A 16,849-nucleotide genomic window follows, 5' to 3' on the forward strand; every position below is an offset into this window, starting at 1 on the left:
AATAAGAAAATTTTAGTTACATCCGAGAAGTGATCTAATGTATTAGGAGCATTACTTAGAAGAAGTATACGTGATTTTTATTGATGAAAATATCCCGGTGATTGCTGGGTAGGTTATATATTTGTGATACCAAAGAATAACTGATGAAACAATAAAAAATCTGTAATATGATGATTGACGTAGTCTCTGTATAAATATATTATTGTTCTGTATTTTTTTTTTATTTTGAAATTATGCTATTAAGATTGTTAAAACTGTGTATATATTTATAGAGTAAGAAGTTGAATGATTTTGACAATGCAGCGATCAAGTGTTGCTAATTAATCGATAGACATTGTTAAAACTATCTAGTATCAGCAATACTTTTGATGCTTGCAATAACATAACTACAATTTTTTTCGGTATAGAATTTAAATAAGAGAATTTTTAGTGTTTTTTTTACGGTTTTAAATCATAATATAAATGTCATTATGATAATTCAATGATTATTTATTATCAAACATTTAGAATTCGTAGAAAAGCCAAAATGGTGATAAAAATAAGCTCGCTGATAAAGACCGAATTCACACTGTAAAGAATAAAAAATAATTACAACTCACGATATGAAATTCCTTACAATTTACTAAATCCGACTCTATGAGATTTGTATCTATGAAATATTATTTTCGATAACAGTTTTGATTACCTGGTAAGCATAGATTCCCGGATACAGGCACGAAATTTTGTTTGCATTTACACTGATAATTAATACAAGCTGAATTGCGAACGAAGCATTGGCTATCTCTCCAGCAATATCCTTTTAAAAGTGGCAAACATGTTGAACGATTAATTGAAATATTATTTGAATTGCAACGACATTTCTTGTCTGGAAAACATTTAATATGCCATGGATCACCACAATCTAAATCTCCAATGCATGTATACATGTAATCAACTGAAACGATTATAAATCATGAACGCTTTTTATGGCGCATAAAGTGATATTTGAAGAATCCTTTGTTCTAATTATTGCAGTTCTTTAGTCAAATAATTACTTACTTGGTTTGCACTGACTTACTGATACAGATTGAAAATTATCTTTGCATTGACATTTATTTTCAATACAGATAGAAGAATTGAATCGACATTCATTATTGTTCAAACAATACTCATCTAAAAAGGGAACACATTTGAACTCGTTTAATGCATAGTATTTTTTTCGACAAACACAAATATTTTTCTTTGAACATACGGAATTTTTTATTTCTACGTCACAATCATCATCCATGTGACACCTGCTACCAAGTGAAACTAATGAAAAAATCCAAAGTTCAAATGTCAATGGATCAAATCAATCTGAATGGATCAAACTATAATTAATTAAAAGAATTTATATTTACTACGGTCGCATTGATATTTCGTTCTGATGATAAGTTTATTTGGACATTGGCATTTATTATTGATACAAACAGTATTGTATGAAATACATTCTTCGTCTGATTCACAATATTCACCAATAAGTGCTACACATTTATCATCACCGAGAGCAACATAGTTTGATTGACAAACACATTTTTGATATGTGGAACAGATTGCATATTTAATTCCTAGACAATCATCATCTTCATAACATGATATCTTAAAATGTCCTACAATCAATTTGTATGTTATTGAACACCAAATAATGACAGTTCTTCAAATATACGGGTGTTCTTACCTGTTTTTGGTATGCATTTATTATTAAACCGACGTAAGTAATCAAAATCACATTGACATATATCATTATTGCATATTGAATTAGCGGGCGCGCATTGTTGGTTGTTTTCACAAAATTCACCTAACAATGGTGCACAAGCCGTTATATTCAATAAGGCATAGTTGTCTTTACAAGCACAGCCATTGTTCACGCATTTCGAACCCAGTATTTCTTTGCAATCTTTATCTATCATGCAGTACTTTCCGATAAAATCTAAATTATCGAGCATACATTAATCACTTTTAATAATCAATTAAAAAATATCGACTTAAATTGAAATAAGAATCACACCATTTAATTTTATAAAAGTATCAACTTACGTGATGTACATTTATTATTGGAATATTCTACAAGACCATCGCCACACACACATATATTATTTGAACAAATAGAATTAAGAGTAGCGCATGGTTGATTCTCTGAACAATAACTGCCTAGTAATGGCATACATGCTGTAATATTATATTCTACATAGTTTGAAATGCATTCACATTTTTTGCTCACTGAGCATTTACTATTTAAGATATCAATACAACCATTATTATTTTCACAGTCCATGCCTAATTGAGCTAAAATTTCATCAAAAAAGAATAGTCATGATCGCTTTATTTTATCAAAAATGATTCCTTATCTACAATATTGTTTATTTTCTTATCAAAATTGTTATTCAGACAGTATAATTTTCAAGCGGAAATGCTTTCGTCTGTCACTAATTATTTGTTCATGAATAGTACTCAGGTTTAAACTTACATAATGTGCATAAATTTCTCGATCGCCTCACAAAATTTGGTTTGCATTGACATTTATTCATAATGCAAATTGAATTAACAGCCATACAGTCTCTATCTTCAAGACAATGTTGTGGCAGCATCGGCATACAGACTCTTTCGTTGAATTCAATATGATGCTCATCACAAACACATACATTGTCAGCTGAACATCTTGCATTTAGGATCTGATCGCAGTGATTGTTATTTTTGCAAGTTCCATTAAGATAAACTATAATTCATCGAAATCGAAAATATATAAATGTGACAGGAACTGAGATTAATTTACTCAAATTGTTGACTGCTATCAGGTTTAATTATAGAAAAGTTTCTCTTCAATGATTACGATACTTACGAGGAATACATTTAGAAGAGTGATACACAAACCTCGGTTTACATTGGCACATATTATTCACACACATAGAATTATCTAATGTACACGGTAAAGTACTTGAACAGAGAATATTAATGAGGGATGCACAAGTTTCCTCATCTTTTTCTGAATAATTTTTATCACAAGTGCATCGATTCCCAGTGCAAACTGAATGTGGTATCCATTGACTGCATTCTATATCACTTGAACAGGACACGCCCAAACGGACTGAAATTCCAATATATGTATATAAATGAACATTCTTATTCAGTATGTATAAAGACCAAAAATATTTTGATTTTATGATTATATTTTCTGTCTAGAGTAGAGATATAACGTTTGCATACACTTTAAGGTCACTGGACACTTGAAAAATATATATAAATCAATTGGTAATAGGCGATTGACGTAATTACTTTTCTGAATGTATGTAAGGATACTTCTATTACACTGTTATAATAAAAATTTCAATTTACACTTTTTCGGTAAATAAAGTATTAAATGTCCAAAAGTGGACCAGTGACTACCAATCGTACCTCTACCCTATATGACTTACCCGGTAAGCATTGATTATTAGATCGAGAAACGTAGGAATCCATACATTGACAGATGTTGTTAACACAAGTAGAATTTGGAGGTAGACAATCATTTGTTATCCAACAAAACCCACCAATAAATGATGCACAATACTGTTGATCTACAGCAAAAGTATTCGATGAACAGCTACAGACTTTGTGCTCCGAACATTTTGCGAACCTAACTTGTTTACAACTTTCATCGCTATCACAGGGTGCACCTAAAGTATCTTTGATAATGTGAGCAGTTAAAGCTGATGATTATCTCAGTATGTGTATCAAATTAGTTCCATTTCAAATGAATTTAAAGACACTTACTAAATATACATTGGTCATTGAATCTTCGATAAATATTGCCGTAGCATTGACATTCGCTGTCAATACAAACAGCGTTATCAGTCGCACATAATTCATTTTTCCAACAAAATCCACCTAGTACTGGTGCGCAGGTTGTTTCATTTACTTTAATATTATTGGTCCTGCATACACACGTTTTTTCTTTTGAACATTTTGAATGCCATATTTCATTACAATCTTCGTCCCCTCTACAAATTTTTCCTAATCCCACTGGATAAAAAAATCATTAATAAAAGTAGCGTTAAGCATTTTACTTATGATGAATGTACGTTAAGTTAAATTATGAATTAGATTACCGTTTTCGATGCATTTAAACGCGTTTGGTCCAATTTGTTTGCAAATATCTCTTTGATCACAGCATGGACGCATAACATTTGGATCACACTATTTCAGAGAAGATAATTAAAAATTCATTTTTATTTTGATCCATATGGAAAGAAATACTTACAAGAGCATTTCTGATAACACAATGATTATCAGGATCTCTAATATTCAATGAAGAAGAATTAACAAATGTCGCAATTAGAGACAAGATTCCACTTAATATTAACAACATTTCGACGAACTTTTCTCTGAAATTAAATTTATAGTAGATAAATAATAGTACATAAGATTCACCTGTTATTCATCACCCATTTTCAGAGGTCTATAGAATTTTGTAGTCCAAATTAATGAAACGTTTGATCAATTCATTCACTGGTCAAAATACCAACTGGCTTAATTGCTTTAAACTATCAGCCACGATCATTAATGACTGTATTCATCAGTATACCTATTGAATTTTTAAAAACATAATTTTTTACATCGTGAATTTGTTCACTGTAATTAACTTTATCTATTATCAGTAAAAAAAAAATGTATCTATATTAGAATCGATATGTAATAACAGTGAGGCCATTACGAAACAATTAAGGTTAAAAAACTCGAAACTATTATTTTCAAAACACGTTCGAGCTTTTCGAGCTCGACGATACCTTTAAGGACATTGGTATATTCAAGGTCTTTGAGCTACTAAGTTTTTATGGAAATATTTGGCATTTAGATACAAAATAAAGTGATATTTCGTGGTATGGTTGATGTAAGTCATGTTGCAGTTTGCGACTTAGTGGAACTATATTTATGATAGAAAATAAGATAGATATATTCGATAAATTACTAAAATGGGGGTTTGCGTTTAATTTTTGCTGCTGCAAAAAATACTCATTCGTGAATTATTAATGTAACTAAAAATAACAGCACTAGAGAAACAATTTTCTATTCTTTTTCTTACCAAAATAAACCTTCCGCTAAAGACTATTCTAGTAGAAGAGTCTTGCATAGAGATATTACCACAAATTTATAAAGTCCCGATACCGTGTTCCTTGTCTTCTATATTTCATCATCCGTCATATGCTGTCGTAGCGCAGAAGAAATTATAAAAAACAATCTAGTCTTCTGATTCTTAAAAAATATTGTTGCTAATTTAAGTGATCATTCATCTCTAATACCGATTTTATTAAATATATAGTTAAACTATTCCAGTTTGTTTAACCCGTAGGCCTTATTACTCTACCGTAGTAAAATAAGGCCTATTCGTATGGTTTTTGTAAAAGCATAATTTTTTATTTGTTTATGGTAAAAATTATCATTACTTCATTACATTTTATGGCTAATGTATTAAAATGAAGACTAATGATACATTTCGATAATTAAATTCAATATTTTCGATTCCATTAAAAATCTCCCTTAGCTAGGCCTTATTACCAGTCGGTACCTTATTTCACAATTTTATTCTGACATGAAAATTTGAGGTGTGCACTTTTTTGATTTTTGTAATTTTTTCAAATTTTTATTTACTACAATGAAACCTATTACATAAAAAAAAAAGTTATCAATCCTATTTTAGATCATTTCCAAAATCATAAGCCACAGTGTGATCTATTCCATTATTATTTAATTGCTGCCGTTCATCATAGTTACGAGAATTGCAAAATACGAATAAGATTTCTGTATAATCTGTAAAAAAAAAAAACTTTTTGAGCACCATTACTATTATTTAAAATAATTATGATAATAAAAATTACCGATAGAAATGTTTTCACAGATAAAGTAAAAAAATATCCAGCATTTATTACTGTTGGTTTCGTTGTTTGAAGTAGAGCATTTATCATGAGATCTTTAATTTCGGTTGACATATTATCAACCCAACCTGAATTCCATATACTATCCATTATAGCTTCACCCTGGTACAAAAATCTATTTAAAAAAGATACAGGATGAAACGAAACGATTTCAGACGAGGATAAGATGGACTGCCCAAGCTGACAACGAGGGCTGATATCACTCGAAGTCTGAAATCGTGTTTTATCCGATGCCACGCACTATATTTTTCATATCACCTGCATTGAAGCTTCCAATTTCAATGTTTGAAATTGCTAGTTGAAACAAGACAATTTAAAACCAATAGCGCACGAATCATCTGTCATGCTGGTTGGTTAGAATGAGGTTCACAAAAAACAAATACGATTAAGATGCGCTGAAAGTAAAGTAAAAACCAATATAGCGGGCGAAAATGAGGCATCTTTTCATTCCCAGGAATGATACGAATTATTTTCGGCTCACTAACTTGTATTGATCTGAAATGGGCTTGTTTCGAATGGCTAAACAGGCATTGCGATGCGCAGTTTCAATGCAGGTGATGTGGAAATTTATATTAAAGTTAAATATTTTTCAAAGGTTTTGGCCGATGAGAGTCAAAATTCAATCAAATATAAATCTTGACAGATTTTGTTGATTGTTACAAAAGTTAATTGAATTGATCAATCCGTACGAATGATTGATGGACATGAATTTTTTTCCACACATACTTGTTGATGTATATACATTCATGCATTCTAAATTATCCCGAAATAAGTGATTATTTTGGTGCTGTTACCGAAAATTAATCGGTAGCAACTATCAATTATCTTGGTAGCCATTAACGAACAATAGTCGGTAGCGGCTGCTGGTTATTATTTTTCGTGATGTTTCAAAAATACCTATAGCCAACATACTTTAGAGTTAATACAACATAATATTTTAAACAACAATATTTTTTATGTGTAACTTTTCTAATCAGCATAAAAAGTTTTTCGTTTAAAAATTAACGTGACAATATCAGACCGAGACAATTATTAAATTTCGTGTAGCAGTAAAATTTGTTTTTTAAGTATATACTTCTATTAAAAACTATTTTATCATATATTAACAAATAAGTTGATAAAATTGAAATTTTACCATAACATTTTTAAGTCTTAACATATTGCCATGTACTGGTTTTCAGTTAGAAACATAAATTTCAAGTTTCTATGCACATAAATTTTATACTGCGATCGATGAAATTTTAATTTTTTTTATGATAAAGTCCTCCTTACATCCTTATGGCTTATGATGGTGATAATAGATTAGTTTGCATTATTAAAAAACTACCTGATTGATTAACTCATTGCCAAAGAAACAGTAATAAAATAAATGAACCAATTCTGCTCCAAGCAAAAAAATATATTTGATGAATTTTGCTTTTTGGTTCATAGTCTGTTTGAAAATAAAAATATTATTTATATCTGTTCGTTAAAATCAATAAATTAATATAAAATGATTGTCAAGCACTAACCAAAACGGCTTGAAAGAGACAAAGACAGGTAAAAAAAATGACTAAAAATATTTGTATAAATAATATAGAACTGAAAATTTCATTAAAATCATTGATATTCTCCGTAAGTTTTTGGTAATGCTTTATACATAGTTTGAATCTTATTGTGAATGAATCAATTTTTATGTTGACTTCATTCATGTCAAAAGGTATAAATAAACGTATTGTGGTTTGGTCATTAGTTACTTTAAAATAATTATAATTTTTAATAACTTCATATACTTCTCGTGTCATTGTAAAATCAGCACGATCAATTTTATCGTGTTTACAATTTTTGTAGTTGAATCGAATAATATATAATTGTAAATTTATCCATCTTATTAATCCGAGCATTGTTGTATCAATGATGACGACCCATAAGCAACACATGAATATCGTGTATAATTGTAGAAAAAACGCTATCTCATAGCCAGGTGATACTGTTTCATTGCAAAAATAATATCCTCGTAATGCAAGTTGTTCCGAATCTGATGTTATGGCGAATATTATACAAAATACTGAACCCAACATAATACTAAAGAAGCAGAAGTCGAAATTTTGGTAAGAAATAGCAGTTCGTATGATGGTTAATACTCCGACATCTAAATCAAGAAGAAATTATAGTATATTACACGTCAAGGGAGTTAAGTAGGATATTCCAAACCAAGTCTGTAACTGCCTACCCGAGCCAATGACAAACAACTGGATTAGGATACCCTACCTTACCCCGTGGAGTGTATGCTTTATTTTTTCTGATATGCGATTGAAATCATACGATTCTAACATAAATAAATTGATTTGATTAACTTTCTCATTTTAAAAAAACGCAACTTTCCTTTACTTCACAGGGCAGGAATTCAAATTTTCGGTGCAGTTATGGTAAAAAGCATAGAACACACCAAAAAAGAAAAGTATGCGAAAAAAAATTGTGATGCTAAAGTAAATACCGTTACTGATATTTAAACAATATTACGAGTGTGGAAAAAATATAGAACCACAGTGACGACTTTTTCCCGCTAAACAGGATATGAATTAACACTTTCAGTGTATGGTGAAAAAGACATCCGTAGTCTAATGACGTGCCCTGCTTAGAAAATCTCATGAAATCCGATAGATTCTTATACAGTTTTTATAAAAATGAATTACTTTTATAAGAAATACTATGTGTATAATAGGTTTTGGAAAAATTTGTGACCTATACCTCAATTAGTTGTCATTACATCACAACAAAAAATTCAAATTTTTCGTATTCATATATTTCAAGTTATAATGATTCAAAAGAACTAATAATTTAAAAAATATATAGAATAACATATATTTTGCCCTACATTTTATATGTCTTCAAAATTTGGTAGACTCCTCAACCTTAACGATGACACATTTGAATAAAATTTGAAATTCAAAAAACGGAAAAAAATATTTTATGAAAAGAGAAAGCTATCAAAGTTCGTCAATTGCAGCTAAATTTTTTTATATCAATTTATACAGCCGTTCAGCAAAAAAGTCCCACGATTCAAAAGCAAATATTAAAATTAATCATTAATATATGAAAGACCGTCGATTAATAACTATATATTTTTTTTTATTTGATTTTTATTGCTAATAATAAAAGTTAAAAAAATGGTTGCGTATTTCAAAAAATTAATTTTCCATGGTTACAATGCTTACCTGAAGAATACCGAAGTTTTTCAATAGGGTTGTGAACTGCATTCATTAGTTGGTTAATTTGTTTCTGTCGAGAGTGTAATCTAATTGTTTTTAATAAAATCGTAATTATTGGAAACAAAAATCCTGCATCATTTGTAACCGCTTCAAGATCACGAAAATTAATAATCGCATCAGCCGACATTGTTGTAATAATTGTCATAACAACAATCCAATTGAATATTCTACTCAAAAAATTCACGACTCGTAGGCTAAATTGTGTTGACTGATAATCCCAACAACCACATAATCTATAATTTAAAAATTTAGTTAGTAGTTTTTTTTCAGTTTATTTTTAAATTTGCACTTTATAAGAAAAAAAAAACCTCAAAGCGATTGTTGCAATGTCTAAAGTTTTTCGATGTGTCTCAATCGGTGTCTTTTCCATGACTACTTTATAAAATATGAATTCTTTCTTTGCGCATGTAAGAATATAATATGTCTTGTTCTTTTTTAAACTTATAATTTTACAGAAAAATACAAAGTGTTAATTTTTTCGTAGAACTTGCGCTATAATATCTTTTTTATCGTACTTTGCACCTTCAATTCTGTGAAAATTACCTGAATAATATATGAATCATTCATATGTACTACTATAACCCATCATTTCCATGATATAAATTGAAGTAAAATCACTTTATCGCTTTAAATTTACTTTTCTTCTCATAATTTTATTCCATTGAAACAATTATTTTTTATATAGCAGTTCTTTATTTCGAGTAAAATCAATATTGACTAGACAAAAACTAGTAGTCTGTCATTTAGTTGTCTTGTCCATAGACTTTGTGAAGTAAAATGTCTAAATTATGGGTAAACGTAAAATTAAATGTACAGTTTTTTCGTAGAAGTTATTTCTAATGTCTTTTTATATTTCTATGCTAAATTGATAGGTTTTGTTGTAAGTAAGAACTTATAAGTTTTTTTTATATACACCTAAACTGAAACGATGATTTTCAATATCTTGAACATTTATTAGTCAGTCAAATCGAATCAAAAATTTTATTTTGACGAAATAGATATACATACATAAGAATTTATGAAGTATTATAAGGGACCTATCACTACAGAAAATTAATTACTCCACAGTCCGCATTGGCCAAGTGGTTAACACGCTCAAAAAAAGATATATCCCAGCAAAATAGTATATATCCGACTTGTATCTTTAGTATTGTCGTATGTATGCTATTTTGCCAGGATATATTTCCGGTTATATATTTTTTCGTATGGAAAGTGGACATTGCTGCAATAGGATTCGATTCCGTGGGTATTACATTCGTATTTTTGGGAGTTGCAGCAAAACTAGTGTTGCAGACGTAACAAAATCCCTTTGCAGAAACAAGACCAATCTTTTGATTTTAAAAAATTCCGTCTTGTGATTATATGTAAATAAGGAAATTTTTGAGGTTTTTTCTAAATTTTTTTGAAACACTTAACAATTCATAATATAAATGCTAAAATGATTTCTGTAAATGTGTATCAGCAAGTGGTTTGCAGTTCACGTGAGAAGCCATAGTAATGATAGGAATAAAAGTGTCGAGAGAGTCCTACTTTACACTATAAGAAATAAAAAAAAAATAATTGAATAACTCATTACTGTTCAATTCATTATAGTTTACTTCATCGAGAGTTACAGGACTCTATCTATGAAATATTATTTTCGATAACAGTTTTGATTACCTGGTAAGCATAGATTTCCGGATACAGGCACGAAATATTTTTTGCATTTACACTGATAATCAATACAAGCTGAATTGCGAACAAAGCATTGGCTATCTCTCCAGCAATATCCTTTTAAAAGTGGCAAACATGTTGAACGATTAATTGAAATATTATTTGAATTGCAACGACATTTCTTGTCTGGAAAACATTTAATATGCCATGGATCACCACAATCCAAATCTTTATTGCATTCATACATGTAATCAACTGAAATTATTGTAAAAAATTAACTCTCTCCATGTCGCATAATTGATTTTTGCGTTTAGAATCCTTCGTTCTAATTATTGCAGTAAAATGTTAGTCAAATAATTACTTACTTGGTTTGCACTGACTTGCTGATACAGATTGAAAATTATCTTTGCATTGACATTTATTCTCGATACAGATAGACAAATTGAAAGAACATTCTTCATTGTTCAAACAATATTCATGTAAAAAAGGTTCACAGTCAAACTCGTTCAATGCATAGTATTTCTCTCGACAAACACAGGTATTATTGTTTGAACAAACGGAATTTTTTATTCCTACATCACAATCATCATCCTTATGACATGTTCTACCAAGCGAAACTATTGAAAAAATCCAAATTTCGAGTATTAATTTTTCAATAGATAATACCATAACTAATTATAAAAAGTTATATTTACTACGGTCACATTGATATTTGGTTATAATGACAAATTTCCTTGGACATTGGCATTTATTTTTGATACAAACAGTATTGTATGAAATACATTCTTCGTCTGATTCACAATATTCACCAATAAGTGCTACACATTTATCATCACCGAGAGCAACATAGTTTGATTGACAAACACATTTTTGATATGTGGAACAGATTGCATATTTAATCCCTAGACAATCATCATCTTCATAACATGATATCTTAAAATGCCCTACAATCAATTTTTATGTTATTGAACTTTAAATAATGACAAAGTTCTTTAAATATACGAATGTTACTACCTATTTTTGGTATGCATTTATTATTAAATCGACGTACGTAATCAGAATCACATTGGCATTTATTATTATTACATATTGAGTTGGCGGGCGCGCATTGTTGGTTGTTTTTACAATATTCACCTAATAGTGGTGCACAAGCTGTTATATTCACCATAACATAGTTGGCTTTACAAGAACAGTCGTTGTTGACGCATTTCGAATTCAGTATTTCTTTGCAATCTTCATCTTTCATGCAGTACTTTCCAACATAATCTAAATTATTTATCATACAATAATCACTTTCATCAATCATAGAAATCATATCACCTGGTTTGACGAATTTATCAACTTACGTGGTGTACATTTATTATTGGAATATTCTACAAGACCATCGCTACACACACATATATTATTTGAACAAATAGAATTAAGAGTAGCGCATGGTTGATTCTCTGAACAATAACTGCCTAGTAATGGCATACATGCTGTAATATTATATTCTACATAGTTTGAAATGCATTCACACTTTTTGCTCACTGAGCATTTACTTTTTAAGATATCAATGCAACCATTATTATCTTCACAGCCCATGCCTAATTGAGCTAAAATTTCGTCAAAAAAAAAGCTTTATGATTACTTTATCAAAAATGATTTCTTATCTTCAATGCTGTTCAGTTTCTATCAAGATTTTTATTCAGAGTATATAATTTCCGAGCGGAAATGCTTTTATCTGTAATTAATTATTTATTCACGAGTAAGACTCAAATTTCAACTTACATAATTCACATAAATTTCTCGATCGCTTCACAAAATGTGGTTTGCATTGACACTCATTCATAATGCAAGTAAAATTAATGGATTGGCAGTCATTTTCTTCAAGACAATATTCCTTCGGCACTAGTCTACAGATTCTTTCGTTGAATTGAGTATGATTTTCATTACAAACACATACATTATCAGCAGAACATCTAGCATTTTGGATCTGATCGCAATCATTATTATTTCTGCAAGGTCCATTCAGGTGAGCTGTAATTCATCCAAATTTAAAATGTGCGAATGTATTAGAAAATCGAGACTCAGGTTTTTAGATTATTGACTACTGTCAGGTTTAATAATTATAAACTATTATAATAAATATAATTGACATAAATATTATTCGATCAATCCATTTCTTACAAGAATAAACGAAAAAAAAGTTAGTCAATCGAAAAGTTTCTCTACGGTGATTACGATACTTACGAGGAATACATTTAGAAGAATGATACACAAACCCAGGTTTACATTGACACATATTTTCAATACACAGAGAATTATCTAATATACATGAGTTATTACTTGAACAGTAAATGTTAATATAGGACGCACATATTCTCCGACCTTCTTTAAAATAATTGTCCTCACAAATGCACTTGTTCTTAAAGCATATTGAATGGGGAACCGACCAATTACACTCTTGATCTATTGTACAGGTCATACTCAAACGGACTGAAATTCAAATGTATGTATTCAAATGAAAGTAAATAGACTTTACTTTCTTGTTTCGTATCCATAAAGAACAGAAATATTTCGATTTTATTATCTTTTCAGACTATTTGATTTACCTGGTATGCATCGATTATTAGATTGAGAAACGTAGAAATCCATACATTGACAGCTGTTATCAACACAAATAGAATTTAGAGGTAGACAATCATTTTCTGTCCAGCAAAACCCACCTATAAGTGGCGCACAATGATGTTGATTTACAGCAGAAGTATTCGATGAGCAGCTACAGACTTTACGCTCTGAACATTTCGCGAATCTAACGTGCTCACAATTTTCATCGCTCTCACAGGGTGCACCTAAAGTATCTTTGATAATGTGAGCAGTTAAAGCTGATGATTATCTCAGTATGTGTATCAAATTAGTTCCATTTCAAATGAATTTAAAGACACTTACTAAATATACATTGGTCATTGAATCTTCGATGATTACTACCGTTACATTGACATTCACTGTCAATACAAACAGCGTTATCGGTCGCACATAATTCATTGTTCCAACAAAATCCACCTAGTACTGGTGCGCAGGTTGTTTCATTTACTTTAATATTATTGGTCCTGCATACACACGTTTTTTCTTTTGAACATTTTGAATGCCATATTTCATTACAATCTTCGTCCCCTCTACAAATTTTTCCTAATCCCACTGGATAAAAAAATCATTAATAAAAGTAGCGTTAAGCATTTTACTTGTGATGAATGTACGTTAAGTTAAATTATGAATTAGATTACCGTTTTCGATGCATTTAAACGCGTTTAGTCCAATTTGTTTGCAAATATCTTTTTGATCACAGCATGGACGCATAACATTTGGATCACACTATTTCAGAGAAGATAATTAAAAATTCATTTTTATTTTGATCCATATGGAAAGAAATACTTACAAGAGCATTTCTGATAACACAATGATAATAAATATCTGTAGTACTCAATGAAAAGGGATCAACAAATGCCACAATTACAGATAATATTCCACTTAATATTAACATCATTTCAACAGACTTTTTTTTGGAATTAAATTTTTAGTAAATGATAAGATTCACCTGTTATTTGTCCCTTGTTTTCAGAGGTCTATACAATTTCATAGTTGGAGAATTAATGACGGAATAATTTATTGATATAAAATTTGATGAAATTCGTTGACATAAAATGTTCGATTAATCCACTTACTGGTCACAATACCAACTGGCTCAATTGCTTTATACTATCAGCCACTATGATTAATGACTAAATTCATTATCCTACGTATTCTCTTTTTAAAAACAAAAGTTTTTTTTTTTTAATCTGTTCACTGTGATTGGCTTTGTCCGTTATTAATAAAAAAATAAATTTATCTACATTAGAAATTAAATTTGATGACATCGTCAAGATCATCAAGGAATGATTGATATTAAAAAATAATTTCTACCAATAATACACTGTTATTCTTATCTCTATAAGTATACTTCCAAAGCTGTAGTTGGTTGTTATTAATATTTGCGAGTATAAAAAATATTTCACAATAAATTGTTTATTTTGAGTCTTTGTATTTATCAATTACAGGTACGCTTTTACAATAACGAAATTGTTACTTCTTTAATTTTCGTTTACGAAAATTGTTAAATTTCTATAGTATCCATACACTGTTAAAAAAACCTGGGTAAGCCCAGGTGGTGTAAATGTTAAAATAACACCGCCACCGGTGTAAATATTTTTTAACGATGTTAAAAAAATTTCCTGGTGTTAAAATATTTATCGGTCTTTAAAATATTTCACTTTGTAAATATTGTTTTTATTAATTAATTAAATTATTGGTGATTGAAATGGTGGGCGAAAAATTTTGTAATTTTTAATTGAATTACGTATAACATAAATAATTATTCAAATAAGTACATAACAAAATTGAAATTTCCTCCTGATAATATTCATTAAATTTTTATGTTTTTTTTTTTTTTATGTAAACAATATTTTTTTTTCTGATTTCTATACAAGGAATCTTTTTTTTTTACTGATTTCACACCGCCTGCACTATCGTTATTTCATTTTAACACCACGTGGAGTTAAATTGAGTCCATTTTTAACAACACTCTTTTTACAGCGTAATGTTTCATTTATACAGTGTTATTATCTAAAAGACCGCCACAATTAACCGTCAGTTTAAAATGTTGTCATTCTGTCCAAACTGTCAATAATATTTTGAAACATAGTTTTATACTGTTTTTATTAATTTACTCATAAAGAAACGTTAAATTGTGAGAATCACAAGGTCCATATTCAGATAGATTTGCAACATGCGTGGGAGAGCTTGTTCTATAAAAAAATAAATTCTCTATATTTTATTCTCCTTAAACTTTTCAAAAAAAGTCAAATGACTCCAATCTATTGTTTATATCATAACACAAATTTTAAAAAATTACTGCTAAGTACACTGTACAAAGTCACTAATTCACACAGGCATTGAAATAATTGTATTAAGTGAAAACCTGACATTGTAAATATTGCGGTGAATTTGCGTAGGCTTTTATCATATGTTCATCAGAACTTTGCCGTTACGCTCACGCCTTTGCTGCATAAACGTAATCATTAACTTAAATAGTTTTAAACAGTGAAAAATTGAATTATCGTAAAGTAAGAAAATACTATGCCGCATTAACTGCAATATAAATTGTCAATAATGGTTTTGTTCATATATTTATCTGTTCTAAGTACAAACCGGGTAATCGGGTTGATTAGGTCGAGAAACGGTAGCTGCGTCATGCACGCAGTTAACATTTAACGCTTCACTGCTTCTACATCAACAGTTATTAATTCTTTTTTTTTTTTTTTATTTTTCTTAATCTCCTATTAAAAATATAAACTTTACTTTAACCAACAATTTAAAATTTAAATTTTCTACAATAACATAAATGATAAATTATCTTTTTATAATTTCTAATTTTTTAGACATATGATTTTATTTAATGATAAAACTAAACTTTCTATTTTATTCCAAAGAATAAATTATTATTTTCAATAAAACTGAGAATGAAAGCCGAGAAAAAATTTTTATTTCATTCAACTTTTACAAAATTTTTTAAAAGCTATTAAAAAAAAAAAATTTAATTATTTTCTAGCGACAAAATGCGGCCATCCAGCAGTACCAATGAACTCAAAAGTCTCACTGTCAAACGATTCATTGTCAGCTGGTACCTTGGCGACCTACACTTGTGATGCCGGTTACGAGCTCTTTGGGTGAGTTTCGACACGATTTATATCTCTGTAAGTCTCTAAGCGTACACTCGTGTTGTACAAAACGGTAAGCAATTACGGATGCAATTAGCTAAGATGTATAACGGTACACTTAGTCGCCGGGATTAGATGCAAAAAAACTAAAAATTAATTTCATTTTAAAAACGAGTTAGAAATTAAAATAAATTGCTAAAAATAGATATTATAATTTTTTTTTTTTAAAGACTTTTTTAATCTTAATAATTTCTGAAATTAATTTATTATGGTTACACCTTAT

General features: G+C 29.4%; 3 protein-coding genes across 6 annotated transcripts in view; 1 reads left to right on the top strand and 2 right to left on the bottom strand.

The window, feature by feature from the left end:
* Positions 1-16,849, top strand: part of LOC103577592 (sushi, von Willebrand factor type A, EGF and pentraxin domain-containing protein 1) — a 35,762-nt gene that overhangs the window by 8,425 nt on the left and 10,488 nt on the right. For both annotated transcript variants that reach the window (XM_008558297.2, XM_008558298.3), the window contains exon 2: positions 16,458-16,575. In XM_008558297.2, coding sequence (XP_008556519.1) covers positions 16,458-16,575 — 118 coding nt within the window. The remainder of the gene's footprint in view (positions 1-16,457; positions 16,576-16,849) is intronic.
* On the bottom strand, positions 515-4,491 carry LOC103577591 (prion-like-(Q/N-rich) domain-bearing protein 25). Of its 2 annotated transcripts, XM_008558295.3 has the most exons (12): positions 4,256-4,491; positions 4,104-4,191; positions 3,769-4,017; positions 3,432-3,680; positions 2,858-3,103; positions 2,486-2,734; positions 2,056-2,304; positions 1,697-1,948; positions 1,380-1,628; positions 1,039-1,290; positions 686-934; positions 515-568 (listed from the first exon to the last, which is right to left on the bottom strand). In XM_008558295.3, the coding sequence occupies exons 1-12, from the start codon at positions 4,361-4,363 to the stop codon at positions 564-566; spliced, it is 2,445 nt and encodes an 814-aa protein (XP_008556517.3). In that variant the 5' UTR covers positions 4,364-4,491; the 3' UTR covers positions 515-563. The 2 variants fall into 2 exon arrangements, with proteins under 2 accessions (XP_008556517.3, XP_008556518.3); XM_008558296.3 differs by lacking the exons at positions 515-568; positions 686-934 and having other exon boundaries at positions 1,053-1,152; positions 1,232-1,290.
* On the bottom strand, positions 10,247-14,694 carry LOC128667266 (zonadhesin-like). 2 transcript variants are annotated; one of them, XM_053739904.1, is made up of 12 exons: positions 14,250-14,694; positions 14,098-14,185; positions 13,763-14,011; positions 13,426-13,674; positions 13,064-13,309; positions 12,602-12,850; positions 12,178-12,426; positions 11,846-12,097; positions 11,527-11,775; positions 11,197-11,448; positions 10,838-11,086; positions 10,247-10,714 (listed from the first exon to the last, which is right to left on the bottom strand). In XM_053739904.1, the coding sequence occupies exons 1-12, from the start codon at positions 14,355-14,357 to the stop codon at positions 10,710-10,712; spliced, it is 2,445 nt and encodes an 814-aa protein (XP_053595879.1). In that variant the 5' UTR covers positions 14,358-14,694; the 3' UTR covers positions 10,247-10,709. The 2 variants fall into 2 exon arrangements, with proteins under 2 accessions (XP_053595879.1, XP_053595878.1); XM_053739903.1 differs by having other exon boundaries at positions 13,426-13,698.

The sequence above is a fragment of the Microplitis demolitor genome, chromosome 6 (assembly GCF_026212275.2).
Source record: "Microplitis demolitor isolate Queensland-Clemson2020A chromosome 6, iyMicDemo2.1a, whole genome shotgun sequence".
Lineage (NCBI taxonomy): Eukaryota > Metazoa > Arthropoda > Insecta > Hymenoptera > Braconidae > Microplitis > Microplitis demolitor.

Excerpts from the sequence above, each read along its gene's own strand:
- LOC103577591 (XM_008558295.3), bottom strand. The coding sequence starts at position 4,363 with ATGTTGTTAATATTAAGTGGAATCTTGTCTCTAATTGCGACATTTGTT. Across the intron at positions 4,018-4,103 it reads GTTTAAATGCATCGAAAACG|TGGGATTAGGAAAAATTTGT; the intron begins GTAATCTAATTC and ends TTTTTTATCCAG. Across the intron at positions 935-1,038 it reads AGTAAGTCAGTGCAAACCAA|TTGATTACATGTATACATGC; the intron begins GTAAGTAATTAT and ends TAATCGTTTCAG.
- LOC128667266 (XM_053739903.1), bottom strand. The coding sequence starts at position 14,357 with ATGATGTTAATATTAAGTGGAATATTATCTGTAATTGTGGCATTTGTT. Across the intron at positions 12,098-12,177 it reads CAATAATAAATGTACACCAC|ATTATGTTGGAAAGTACTGC; the intron begins GTAAGTTGATAA and ends TAAATAATTTAG. Across the intron at positions 11,087-11,196 it reads AGCAAGTCAGTGCAAACCAA|TTGATTACATGTATGAATGC; the intron begins GTAAGTAATTAT and ends CAATAATTTCAG.